This window comes from Malus sylvestris, chromosome 10, assembly GCF_916048215.2.
Source record: "Malus sylvestris chromosome 10, drMalSylv7.2, whole genome shotgun sequence".
NCBI classification, from domain to species: domain Eukaryota; kingdom Viridiplantae; phylum Streptophyta; class Magnoliopsida; order Rosales; family Rosaceae; genus Malus; species Malus sylvestris.
Window position 1 is genome coordinate 7,326,425 of NC_062269.1, and position 14,136 is coordinate 7,340,560.

The 14,136-nt window shown below is 41.4% G+C and overlaps 1 protein-coding gene across 17 annotated transcripts in view; it reads right to left on the reverse strand.

Moving 5' to 3' along the window:
* Positions 1 to 14,136, reverse strand: part of LOC126586223 (phosphoglycerate mutase-like protein 1) — a 53,846-nt gene that overhangs the window by 30,533 nt on the left and 9,177 nt on the right. For 3 of the 17 annotated variants that reach the window (XM_050250963.1, XM_050250960.1, XM_050250966.1), the window contains 3 exons: positions 7,201 to 7,542; positions 6,304 to 6,495; positions 686 to 937 (listed from right to left, as the gene is read on the reverse strand). The exons of 8 other annotated variants lie outside the window; for them this stretch is intronic. In XM_050250963.1, coding sequence (XP_050106920.1) covers positions 785 to 937; positions 6,304 to 6,495; positions 7,201 to 7,542 — 687 coding nt within the window. In that variant the 3' untranslated portion in view covers positions 686 to 784. Of the gene's footprint in view, positions 1 to 685; positions 1,064 to 4,780; positions 4,811 to 6,303; positions 6,496 to 7,200; positions 7,543 to 14,136 lie in introns of those variants that run through there. 6 more of the 17 variants (XM_050250970.1, XM_050250971.1, XM_050250973.1 and 3 more) reach the window with 6 other exon arrangements.

The following is a 14,136-nucleotide window of genomic DNA, read 5'->3' on the forward strand; positions in this document are numbered from 1 at the left end:
GATTCCTACGCACGAGCAGCGGGCAATCATCCGTTAACCAAGTAAAAAATGCCCAAAGAAGGTAACAAATAAAAGTTATTTCATCCATATACTCCACAAGGTAACAATTCCAAACATTCCATTTAAATTAGATTAATTGGTGAATTAATGGATTTTTTTTCCTAATTAATCCATTAAATCACCAATTAAATGACCCATTATGCCAATTAATCCCCCTTACATAACCCATCACCCATGACACACCAAAAGGAGCCCAAAAGGGCCGGCCAAATCTTCTAAAAAGGGGATTGGTCATTCTCTATAAATTAGACCCTATTTTCTCTAAAAAGACCTAAGTTGATAATCTTACAAAACTCCCAAAAATTCTCTAAACATTTTTTCTCTCTAAATTCTAACTTTAGCATCGAAGGTTCTTCGGCCAAAGCCCCCCCATTCATCGTCGGTGCGTGAGGCTTTTGGCCTTCACCTAAGGTGTTAATTGTTTTGTAGGTGCAATTTTGTCAAAGAAGAAAGCGGCGGAAATTTGCATCCACAAATTGGTGCTTTAATTGAGAGTAGAGATCCATACTCGTAGAAGATTCTCACATAAAAAGGTTTTTTCTCTATTTTCTAGTCCATTTGAATATTTTTCATACGTTCTTATTGTTAGAATTTTTTATTTGCAAAGGTTCTTTGATAAAACGTATAAGAAAAATATAATAGCTAGAAATTTAGAAAAATTCTACAAGTGAAAATTCTAATACTCAAGAAATGGGACCGCGACGATCCACGAGGCTAAATGTGGTCATAGGTGGAGTGGTACCACCACTACAAGGTTCCACCATGGCCCAAGCCGTGCCATCCAAACTTGCACGGGTTCGATCCCAAGCCTCGCATTCGTATGCATCACGCGCTGAGTAGCCTGCTCCCGACGAGCAGCCCACTCCCGTGGTCCAGCCTGCTCCCGACGAGCAGCTTACTCTCGTGGCCCAGCCTGCTCCCGCCAAGTAGCCCACTCTCGGGACCCAGCCTGCTCTCGTGGCCCAGCCTGCTATTGACGATCAGCCCACTCTCGTGGTCCAGCCTGAAAACACACAAAAATGACTTTAAACACTAAAATAACCAAGAAAACACAACGTAAATGCGCAAGAACGAGCTAACTAAGTCGCATAAATATGCTCCTATCAAATTCCCCCACACTTAGCTTTTGCTAGTTCTCGAGCAAAACAAAATAACAAAACAAAACAAAACCAACAAAACCACCAAAACCCAACCTAAACCTTCCAACGTTTACCTCAGGGATTTCCAATGCACATGACATGTTAAAAATTGTCATCCCCACAGATTTTAGTTGTCTTCACACTTAAGCACATACTTAATCATAGTCACCACTTACTAGTTCACATTTAAGCAATTAAAACAATGTTTTGAATGTAGTAACATGCCTTATGCTCAAGTCCTTACAAGATATTCACTCAGATTTTCTAACTACACACCATATACTAGTTATATGTGAGAAGATTGATATAAACATGAAAATGAACGCTCACATATATGTATTACAAAGAAAGCGATTTCTGGAGCATGTTTAGATATGATCTCATGAATGGAATGCTACTACTTAGATGCGAGAACCAGTGACACCATATGCTCATACCAAATTCAAACTCCACAAATTGAAACACATAACATTCAAGATTGAAGTCAAAGGTTGTAACGGGGCTTGAGGTGTTGGCTAACAAATGAAAGTAAGGGAAAACAAACGTTCTTAAAGCAATAGCAAATAAAGTAATGAACTTGAACTTAGAATTCACTTAGATTGAAGAAATCAACTTTTAGACATAAGGGAAAGATTTAAAAAAACTCTTTAGGGTCAAATTCAACTTTTTTTTTTTTTATAGCACGAATTTTTCTTTTCTTTTCTTTCCACCCGTGCCTATGGCACACTACTTACATGAGAAACACTTCCCCTACACTTGTTTTCTGCCAAACATTACTCAAAAGGAATTCAATTTGAATCATGCTTTACTATGCTTTAAGAACAAGGGTATGGATGGTCCTAATCTAGTCTAGGTGAGGATAACGTGGGTTAACAAAGAACGTAGGCTAACAAGGCTCAATGGGGTTAACTTAAACAAATAATGAAGTAGGATACACGGCAATTTGGCTTTGGTGGTGGTAACTACACAACTTCATCTTGAATATGTGTTATGCAAATCAATATCATGCTTTGAATGAAATGGGCATGAGTTCTAGCATTTGGAACTAAATGATGAAATGCCTTCTAAGTAGTAACCAAGCAAAGAAAAATGAGATCATGCAATGACTTTAGAAAACAATAATGCACAGATTATCAACTCTTAAATTAACGTTTAGGCTTAAGTCTCACAAGGTTGTAGCGTTTGTTTGAGTTCCTTCCTTCAAGTATGTTACAAAAACTAATTTTTCCTTTATGATTGCATGTGAATTCATAAATTATAACCACAACCAAGCATACACCAAAGAGTAAATCAAATGTTCATCCATGTTTATAACTCTCTTTAACAGTCATGTAATTAAAAACCAAATCCTCATCATTGTGTTGGAAAGTACCCTAAGACACAAACAAAAACAACTCTTTTTGGCTTTTGTTTTTTTTTTTTCAAAACAATTTTTCAAATTTTTATGAGATTTTCGGATTTTTATGTCAAAACACACTAATATACTCCAAAATACCTTAAAAACACTTAAAAGAGTAAGGAACAACATTAGAAGTAATGGGTGATAAACTCCTACGAATTTCATGCAAAACAATGGTTACCCCCCCACACTTAAATCAAACATTGTCCTCAATGTTTCAAGCATAAACTCACACAAAAACAAGCAAATAAACAAACAACGAATAAACATGACAAGTATAGCAAAGTAAAAAAAAAAAAAAAAGACAGAGTAGAGTTTAAGAACGCAAATATGGTTTTGGAGATAGATGATCTTGTTATCTTTCCACAGCTTTGATCTCAAACTGGTTTGTATTTCTGAGCGAGAAATATGAGAGTTCCTTGGTTTCAAATCAGACTCCTTCTGCTGGGATGATTTGATTGTGCAGTCTGCATTCTTCTCTGCTTGTTTCTTCTGCACGGCGGGCAGGCACGAGGTAAAGGTGTTGGTCTGTTTCTTTCTTTAATCTTTCCAAGTGCCCACCTCTTGCTTTCTTTCTCCTTGTCCCTAGCTGATGATGAATTGGTAAATTGTCTCCACATGCTTCGAGGTATCATTTTCACTTCCCTTATCTGTTCCCCAGGCAGATGTGGTAGACGAAGAGGAATCACAAGATGATGAAGATGAGTACTCGAGAGCAAGGCTAGGTAAGCAATCAGGAAGGGGTTCCAAGCAGTCGGTTCCAGATCGGAAGATTGATGCCAAGTGCTGGCTGATTGCTTTCCTTCTCCTAATCCTACAGGTTAGAACAAAGACAAGGAAAAGGATACAGAGAATGCATGATATGAGATACTCTTGCTTTCTACCTTCATGATATGAAATACTTTTGCTCTGGATGGGTTGTTCGCAGGAGTATCCCAAGGAATGAGGAATACAGAGTGACTCGATATGGTTTGTTGGAAAGCCATTTAAGAGAGGATGAAAGGTTAAGTGAGGCTGAAAGTTGGGTGAGGCTGCCTCACTATGAAGTTCAACATTTATAGAATTTTCTTAATGGCTGGGAAGGCATTGTTCCATTACTCGTGTCGGCAAGCCTGAGATAATTTAACAGTAGACTTCACGTGCATTCCGCTTCTCCAGAAATCTTCGATAGATTGCGCGTGATTTACGCAACGCAGATGTGCAATTGACAGATGCTGACACGTCTTGATAAAGCAGATGCCTCTTTAATATCCGGAATTTGCGCTTCGAGTTCTGAGCTTCGTTGAGGGCAGAGATTGCATGTGACAAGTGCGGACAAATCTAGAAAAGGAAGATTGGCCCGTAGTTTCAAGCCCAACTTTTTAGAAAGCCAGTGCCTCCTTGATAACTGGAATCGGCCTCATCGAGTGCTGTTTTTTTTATAGAGGTGCGTAGTTCATTTCAAAGTGCATTGAAATTCCGCTTGTAAAACTCCCTTTTGCACTTCTAACCTCTGGATTTAGCCCATCTCTTCTTTCTCCAAAACCTCTGAAATATGTCTAGCCCTTCCGACCGTCGTTTTGACTTGAACCTTGGTGAAGAGGCAGCCCCGCCTTCTCCAGATAACATATGGCGCCCATCCTTCATATCCTCTACTGGTCCTCTTACCGTTGGCGATTCGGTGATGAAGAATGACATGACCGCTGCGGTGGTGGCCCGGAACCTTGTCACTCCTAAAGATAATAGACTGCTTTCCAGACGGTCTGATGAGTTGGCTATTAAGGAGTCTCTGGCTCTTAGTGTGCCGTGTGCGGGTTCTGTGTCCAACATGGCCCAACGCCTATTTGCTCGAACCCGTCAAGTTGAATCGTTGGCGGCTGAAGTAATGAGTCTCAAACAGGAGATTAGAGGACTTAAGCATAAGAATAAACAGTTGCACAAGCTCGCACACAACTATGCCACAAACATGAAGAGGAAAATTGACCAGATGCAGGAATCTGATGGTCAGATTTTACTTGATCATCGGAGGTTTGTGGGTTTGTTCCAACAGCATTTTCCTTCGTCTTCTGGGGCTGTACCGCGTAGTGAAGCTCTAAATGATCAACCTCCGATACCTCCTCCTTCTGTGGCCCCACCGACTGCTGAGACTCCGCCGACTACTGAGGTTTCTCCTAAGCAACCTTTGTGAAGGCTCCCTCTTGTATTATGCCGTGTTTCTTTATTTCCCAGTTTCCTGTTCATTTCCATGAAGTTTAATGTTAAAATCCTTTGCATATTTGTTAATGTTTCAAAATAGAAAACCATATCCAAAAATAATTAAACAAGCAATAATATTGACAATCATGGCAGAATAAATGGGTTGCCTCCCAAGAAGCGCTTGCTTTAACGTCTTCCAGCCGGACGATGCCACATTGATCAACCTTCATGGGAACCCACGGCATAGTGGGTTGTCTCCTCCACATCATGTTCTACAAAGCTCACGTAGTAAGGCTTCACGCGATGCCCATTCACCTTGAACTCTTGACCTGTTTTGAAACTACAAACTTGGACTGCACCATGAGGAAAAATATTAGTAATAACAAAGGGTCCAATCCAACGTGAACGTAACTTACCCGGAAATAGACGAAGACGAGAATTAAACAACAACACTTTTTGTCCAACAAAGAAGGACTTGGTGCGAATCATCTTGTCATGAAAGGTCTTCGTCTTTTCCTTGTAAAGTCGAGCATTCTCGTAAGCTTCATTCCATATTTCCTTAAGTTCATTCAATTGAAGCTTACGATGAATTCCCGCCTCATCTACATCCATGTTGAACTTCCTCACGGCCCAATGGGCTTTGTGCTCCGACTCCACAGGTAAGTGACATGGTTTTCCATACACAAGCCGAAAGGGGGACATTCCTATGGGTGTTTTGTAGGCGGTCCTATAAGCCCACAATGCATCTTCTAATCTCAAACTCCAATCTTTTCTTGTTGGCCCAACTGTCTTCTCCAGAATCTGTTTTATCTCCCGATTTGACACATCGGCTTGCCCGCTTGTTTGAGGATGATAGGGTGTCGAAACCCTATGTGTAACGTTGTACTTCTTAAGCAGTGCCTCGATTGTGCGATTACAAAAATGTGAACCTCCATCACTTATAAGAACTCGAGGCATTCCAAACCTAGCAAATATGTTAGACTTCACAAATTCTGCAACCACTTTGGAATCGTTAGTCCGGGTGGCTTTTGCTTCCACCCATTTGGAAACATAATCCATTGCCAACAAGATATAGAGAAAACCATGTGATGACGGAAAATGACCCATAAAATCAATTCCCCACACATCAAATATTTCAACAGAAAGTATAGGGTTTTGTGGCATTTGATCCTTAGCACTTATATTACCCATTCGTTGACAACGATCACATGTAAGGCAAAATGTCCTAGCATCCCTAAAAATGGTTGGCCAATAAAACCCACATTCTAAGACTTTAAGGGCAGTGCGTTGGGTGCCAAAATGTCCCCCACATGCATATGAATGACAGAATGTTAAAATAGATTGAAACTCAGATTCATTCACACAACGGCGTACAATCTGATCGGGACAAAATTTCCAAAGGTATGGATCATCCCAAACATAAAACCTAGCATCCTTTTTAAACTTATCACGTTGATTCCTATTAAGTGTGCTAGGGATATGTTTAGACACCAGGAAGTTCACCAAATCTGCATACCAAGGCTCACTTACCTGAATGGACATTAATTGCTCATCGGGGAAGGTTTCAGAAATTGGCGATGCTTCCTCATGCACCATTCGACTTAGGTGGTCAGCCACCACATTCTCCACGCCCTTCTTATCCCGAATCTTAATGTCAAACTCTTGTAGAAGCAACATCCATCGAATTAGTCTAGGCTTGGCCTCCTTTTTCGTGAGCAAATACTTGAGAGCTGCATGATCAGTAAAAATAATAACTTTAGTACCAAGTAAGTATGATCGGAACTTATCTAATGCAAATACCATATCAAGTAATTCTTTTTCAGTGGTGGAGTAATTTAATTGAGCATCATTTAGTGTCCTAGAGGCATAATAAATAACATGAGGTTGTTTGTTCTTTCGCTGCCCCAAAACAGCACCAATCGCATAGTCCGAAGCATCGCACATCAACTCGAATGGAAGGCTCCAATCTGGAGGTGTGATAATGGGAGCCGAAGTAAGAGCTTCTTTTAATTGCTTGAATGCCGTGGAGCATGCATCATCAAACTCGAAAGCCACCTCTTTTTGAAGCAATCGGCATAGTGGTTGTGCAATCTTGGAGAAATCCTTTATGAAACGCCTATAAAAACCTGCGTGACCAAGAAACGAACGAACCTCTCTAACCGAAGTTGGAGAGGGTAAGTGACGAACAAGGTCTACCTTAGATTTATCCACTTCAATGCCTTCTTCAGAAATAATATGTCCTAAAACAATACCTTGCTTAACCATGAAGTGACATTTTTCCCAATTAAGCACAAGATTCGTTTCAACACAACGTTTCAAAATTAAGGTCAGATTACTCAAGCAATGATCGAATGAATTACCAAACACGCTAAAATCATCCATGAATATCTCAATAATTTTCTCCACATAATCAGAAAAGATACTCACCATGCATCGTTGAAATGTCGCAGGGGCATTGCACAAACCAAATGGCATGCGCCTGTATGCAAAGGTGCCAAAGGGGCACGTGAACGTTGTCTTTTCTTGGTCCTCCGGAGCTATCACAATTTGGTTATATCCGGAATATCCATCAAGAAAGCAATAAAATTGATAACCGGCTAACCTTTCTAGCATTTGGTCCAGGAATGGCAACGGAAAGTGATCCTTCCTTGTCATGGCATTTAACTTCCTGTAATCAATACAAACACGCCAACCGGTCACCACACGAATGGGTACAAGCTCTTGTTCTTCATTCTTCACCACCGTGACTCCGGACTTCTTTGGAACAACCTGCATGGGAAACACCCAACGACTATCACAAATAGGGTTTAATTTGTGTTTAGTTATTTTACGCATCAAATTTTGGCGCCGTTGCCGGGGATTGACAAAGTCGCTAATCCCTTGTCTTGAGTCTTGTTTAAATTGTTAGTTTCTGTTTTGTTTTAATTTTGCACCGTGGGTGTGTTTTGTTTTTGTGCCGTGTATAGGCACCTTATTTCCTTACTTGTGCCGAGTCTATTAAGTTGGTTACTAACTTTGTTTGCTCTTGTGTGTAGGTACTAGCTTATGACCCGCAGCTCACAACCTGTTCGTGAGCATATCTTCGACTTTGACAGTGATTTTGAGAGGACTTTGAGAAGGAAAAAGAGGTTGCAAAAGTCTAATCCTCCTAGTCCCGAATCTGAATTAGAAGAGCAAGAAGTTGAGATTGAAGAGGAGGCCACGACAAGGTGTGAAGAGGAAGTACCAACCATGGCAGTAGACAATCGAACCATCAAGGAGCTTTCTGCCTCGGGTTTGGCCAATGCAGCCCCTCTTTGCATCCAATACCCTAGGGCAGACCCTGAGAAGACTGATGAATTTGAGTTGAAGTCAAGTTTGCTATATCATATACCCAAGTTCCATGGGTTATCAATAGAGGACCCCAATAAGCACTTAAAGGAGTTCGAAGTAGTATGCTCAAGTATGACATCGGTGAACGTGGATAGCAACATATTGAAGATGAAAGCTTTTCCCTTTTCTTTGTTGGAGAAGGCCAATGATTGGTTGTATGAGTTGGCTCCCGGAACTGTCACATCATGGGAGAGTATGAAGCGAGCCTTCTTAGAGAAGTTCTTTCCGACATCACGAGTCATTCTTCTTCGCAAGAAGATTAGTGGAATTCAGCAAAGCCAAGGTGAATCTTTTCCAACTCACTATGAACGTTTTAAAGCTCTTGTTGCTTCTTGTCCACAGCACCAAATGAAGGAGGAGCTACTTCTTCAATATTTTTACGAAGGTCTTTTACCACTTGAACGACAAATGTTGGATGCATCCGCGGGAGGAGCTCTAATAGACAAGACACCTAGGGATGCCAAAACTTTCATTGCTAATCGAGCACTCAATGCACAACAATATAAAGGTGTTGGGCAAAGAGACACCCCACAGCCACATCATGTAAATGAGGTAAGTTCTATTTCTGAGTTACAATCCCAAATGGCTAACCTTACGTCTATGTTATCGCAGTTTGTTGAATGCCCCAAAGCGCAAGGAACTACAATCTGCGGTGTATGCTCCATTCAAGGACACCAATCTGATCAATGCCCTCAATTAATTGAGAATGGAGGGTGGGAATCTGCCAATGCTGTGGGTTATGGGAATCAAAACCAACCAAGGGGTGATCCTTTCTCCAATACATACAATCCGGGATGGCGTGACCACCCCAATTTCAGATGGAGAGATGCACCACAATATGGCCAACAAAGTAGATTCCGACAACCCCGGGTTTCTTTCCGAGGCCAATGGCACCACAACCACCTCCTCAAGCACAATCATCCCAACCCAACACAGGTACGTCTATGAATGACGAAAAAACATATCAGTTACTAACCACACTGGCGCAGGGAATGCAGAACCAAGCAAAGGAGGTTAATGAGCTAAAGAAGCAAATGGGCCAAATGGCCGAGTTTTTGGGACAATTCCGTGAAAATGGTAAGTTACCAAGCACTACGATGGTCAATCCCAATGGTGGTTTCGAATCTGCAAAAGCTATCACACTAAGAAGTGGAAAAGAAGTGAAAAACAAGGAAGATGAGAAGATACAAATTGAAGGAGAGGAGCAAACTTACCCCACGACAAGGGTAGCATCACCCATGCTGCAGCCATCTAAGACCTCCCATCCGTCCACCCCAGGTAAGATTGTCCCAAATGTTGTGATTTCGAACACTAATCTGCCAAATATTCCTTTCCCTCGCAGATTTGAACAATCGAAGAAGGAAGAAAGCGAAAAGGACATTTTGGATACCTTTCGAAAAGTCCAAGTAAACATTCATTTACTTGATGCTATTAAGCAAGTGCCCAGGTATGCAAAGTTTTTAAAAGAGTTATGCACAACTAGGAAAAGAATTTCAACTAAAGAAGTTGTGAAAGTAAGTGAAAATGTATCCGCGGTTTTGCAACGAAAGTTACCTCCAAAGTGTAAGGATCCAGGGAGCTTTACTATCCCATGCATAATTGGAAACACTAGATTTGAACAATGCATGTTAGATCTAGGTGCTTCTATTAATGTTATGCCATATTCCATTTATGTATCAATGAACCTTGGTGAGTTAAAACAGGATGGTGTTATAATTCAATTGGCCGATCGTTCTAACGCATATCCCAAGGGAGTCCTTGATGATGTTTTAGTGCAGGTCAATCATCTTATTTTTCCTAAAGATTTTTATGTCTTAGAAATGGAGGATTCGAGCCATGCTCCATCATTGCCAATCTTGCTAGGCCGACCATTCATGAAAACAACGAGAACAAAGATAGACGTGTTCATGGGAACATTGACCATGGAGTTTGATGGGGACATTATTCGTTTTAATCTTTCTGAAACCATTAAATATCCAATTGAGGACCATTCTTGTTTTGCTATAAACATTGTTGATTCTTTGGCATATGTACATTTGGATCGAATGAACGACGATGCACTTGAAATAGCCTTAGTGCACGGCATAGGAGCAAGGAATGAGGGTGGGGGAATCCTTGCAACCCACGACATGGAATCTGATCATATTGACGTGCCCCCTTGTGATCAAGTATTTGAAATGGTCGCGGCCCTCGCGCCGTTACCCTCACAATCTGGTAAGTCTCCACTCTCAATTTTAGATTCGGTTTTGGCTAACAAGTTACTTCCATCAATTGTGCAGCCACCTACACTGGAATTGAAGCCATTACCTTGTCACTTGAAGTATGTTTTCTTGGGAGAAGATCAGACATTACCCGTCATCATATCTAGCTCACTCACGGCCCAAGAAGAAGACAAGTTGATAAGGGTGTTAAAGGAGCACAAATCTGCCATTGGATAGACCTTGGCGGATATCAAAGGCATTAGTCTCACCACGTGCATGCATCGCATCCTTTTGGAGGAGGGAGCTAAGCCATCTCGGGAGGCTCAACGTCGTCTTAATCCACCGATGTTGGGAAGTAGTAAAGAAAGAGGTTATAAAATTGCTTGATTGTGGTGTTATATACCCTATTTCTGATAGTCGTTGGGTGTCTCCCGTGCAGGTTGTTCCAAAGAAGTCCGGAGTCACGATGGTGAAGAATGAAGAACAAGAGCTTGTACCCACTCGTGTGGTGACCAGTTGGCGTGTTTGTATTGATTACAGGAAGTTAAATGCCATGACAAGGAAGGATCATTTTCCGTTGCCATTCCTAGACCAAATGTTAGAAAGGTTAGCCTGTTATCAATTTTATTGCTTTCTTGATGGATATTCCGTATATAACCAAATTGTGATAGCTCCGGAGGACCAAGAAAAAACAACGTTCACGTGCCCCTTTGGCACCTTTGCATACAAGCGCATGCCATTTGGATTGTGCAATGCCCCTGCGACATTTCAACGATGCATGGTGAGTATCATTTCTGATTATGTGGAGAAAATTATTGAGATATTCATGGATGATTTTAGCGTGTTTGGTAATTCATTCGATCATTGCTTGAGTAATCTGACCTTAATTTTGAAACGTTGTGTTGAAACGAATCTTGTGCTTAATTGGGAAAAATGTCACTTCATGGTTAAGCAAGGTATTGTTCTATGACATTATTTCTGAAGAAGGCATTGAAGTGGATAAATCTAAGGTAGACCTTGTTCGTCACTTACCCTCTCCAACTTCGGTTAGAGAGGTTCGTTCGTTTCTTGGTCACGCAGGTTTTTATAGGCGTTTCATAAAGGATTTCTCCAAGATTGCACAACCATTATGCCGATTGCTTCAAAAAGAGGTGGCTTTCGAGTTTGATGATGCATGCTCCACGGCATTCAAGCAATTAAAAGAAGCTCTTACTTCGGCTCCCATTATCACACCTCCAGATTGGAGCCTTCCATTCGAGTTGATGTGCGATGCTTCGGACTATGCGATTGGTGCTGTTTTGGGGCAGCGAAAGAACAAACAACCTCATGTTATTTATTATGCCTCTAGGACACTAAATGATGCTCAATTAAATTACTCCACCACTGAAAAAGAATTACTTGATGTGGTATTTGCATTAGATAAGTTCCGATCATACTTACTTGGTACTAAAGTTATTATTTTTACTGATCATGCAGCTCTCAAGTATTTGCTCACGAAAAAGGAGGCCAAGCCTAGACTAATTCGATGGATGTTGCTTCTACAAGAGTTTGACATTAAGATTCGGGATAAGAAGGGCGTGGAGAATGTGGTGGCTGACCACCTAAGTCGAATGGTGCATAAGGAAGCATCGCCAATTTCTGAAACCTTCCCCGATGAGCAATTAATGTCTATTCAGGTAAGTGAGCCTTGGTATGCAAATTTGGTGAACTTCCTGGTGTCTAAACATATCCCTAGCACACTTAATAGGAATCAACGTGATAAGCTTAAAAAGGATGCTAGGTTTTATGTTTGGGATGATCCATACCTTTGGAAATTTTGTCCCGATCAGATTGTACGCCGTTGTGTGAATGAATCTGAGTTTCAATCTATTTTAACATTCTGTCATTCATATGCATGTGGGGGACATTTTGGCACCCAACGCACTGCCCTTAAAGTCTTAGAATGTGGGTTTTATTGGCCAACCATTTTTAGGGATGCTAGGACATTTTGCCTTACATGTGATCGTTGTCAACGAATGGGTAATATAAGTGCTAAGGATCAAATGCCACAAAACCCTATACTTTCTGTTGAAATATTTGATGTGTGGGGAATTGATTTTATGGGTCATTTTCCGTCATCACATGGTTTTCTCTATATCTTGTTGGCGGTGGATTATGTTTCCAAATGGGTGGAAGCAAAAGCCACCCGGACTAACGATTCCAAAGTGGTTGCAGAATTTGTGAAGTCTAACATATTTGCTAGGTTTGGAATGCCTCGAGTTCTTATAAGTGATGGAGGTTCACATTTTTGTAATCGCACAATCAAGGCACTGCTTAAGAAGTACAACGTTACACATAGGGTTTCGACACCCTATCATCCTCAAACAAGCGGGCAAGCCGATGTGTCAAATCGGGAGATAAAACAGATTCTGGAGAAGACAGTTGGGCCAACAAGAAAAGATTGGAGCTTGAGATTAGAAGATGCATTGTGGGCTTATAGGACCGCCTACAAAACACCCATAGGAATGTCCCCCTTTCGGCTTGTGTATGGAAAACCATGTCACTTACCTGTGGAGTTGGAGCATAAGGCCCATTGGGCCATGAGGAAGTTCAACATGGATGTAGATGAGGCGGGAATTCATCGTAAGCTTCAATTGAATGAACTTGAGGAAATACGGAATGAAGCTTACGAGAATGCTCGACTTTACAAGGAAAAGACAAAAGCCTTTCATGACAAGATGATTCGCACCAAGTCCTTCTCTGTTGGACAAAAAGTGTTGTTGTTTAATTCTCGTATTCGTCTATTTCTGGGTAAGCTACGTTCACGTTGGATTGGACCCTTTGTTATTACTAATATTTTTCCTCATGGTGCAGTCCAAGTTCGTAGTTTCAAAACAGGTCAAGAGTTCAAGGTGAATGGGCATCGCGTGAAGCCTTACTACGTGAGCTTTGTAGAACATGATGTGGAGGAGACAACCCACTATGCCGTGGGTTCCCATGAAGGTTGATCAATGTGGCATCGTCCGGCTGGAAGACGTTAAAGCAAGCGCTTCTTGGGAGGCAACCCATTTATTCTGCCATGATTGTCAATATTATTGCTTGTTTAATTATTTTTTGGTATGGTTTTCTATTTTGAAACATTAACAAATATGCAAAGGATTTTAACATTAAACTTCATGGAAATGAACAGGAAACTGGAAAATAAAGAAACACAGCATAATACAAGAGGGAGCCTTCACAAAGGCTGCTTAGGAGAAGCCTCAGTAGTCGGCGGAGTCTCAGCAGTCGGTGTGGCCACAGAAGGAGGAGGTATCGGAGGTTGATCATTTGGAGCTTCACTACGCGGTACAGCCCCAGAAGACAAAGGCAAATGCTGTTGGAACAAGCCCACAAACCTCCGATGATCAAGTAAAATTTGACCATCAGATTCCTGCATCTGGTCAATTTTCCTCTTCATGTTTGTGGCATAGTTGTGTGCGAGCTTGTGCAACTGTTTATTCTCATGCTTGAGTCCTCTAATCTCCTGTTTGAGACTCATTACTTCAGCCGCCAACGATTCAACTTGACGGGTTCGAGCAAATAGGCGTTGGGCCATGTTGGACACAGAACCCGCACATTACACACTAAGAGCCAGAGACTCCTTAACAGCCAACTCATCAGACCGTCTGGAAAGCAGTCTGTTATCTTTAGGAGTGACAATGTTCCAGGCCACCACCGCAGCGGTCATGTCATTTTTCATCACCGATTCCCCAACGGTAAGAGGACCAGTAGAGGATATGAAGGATGGGCGCCATATGTTATCTGGAGAAGG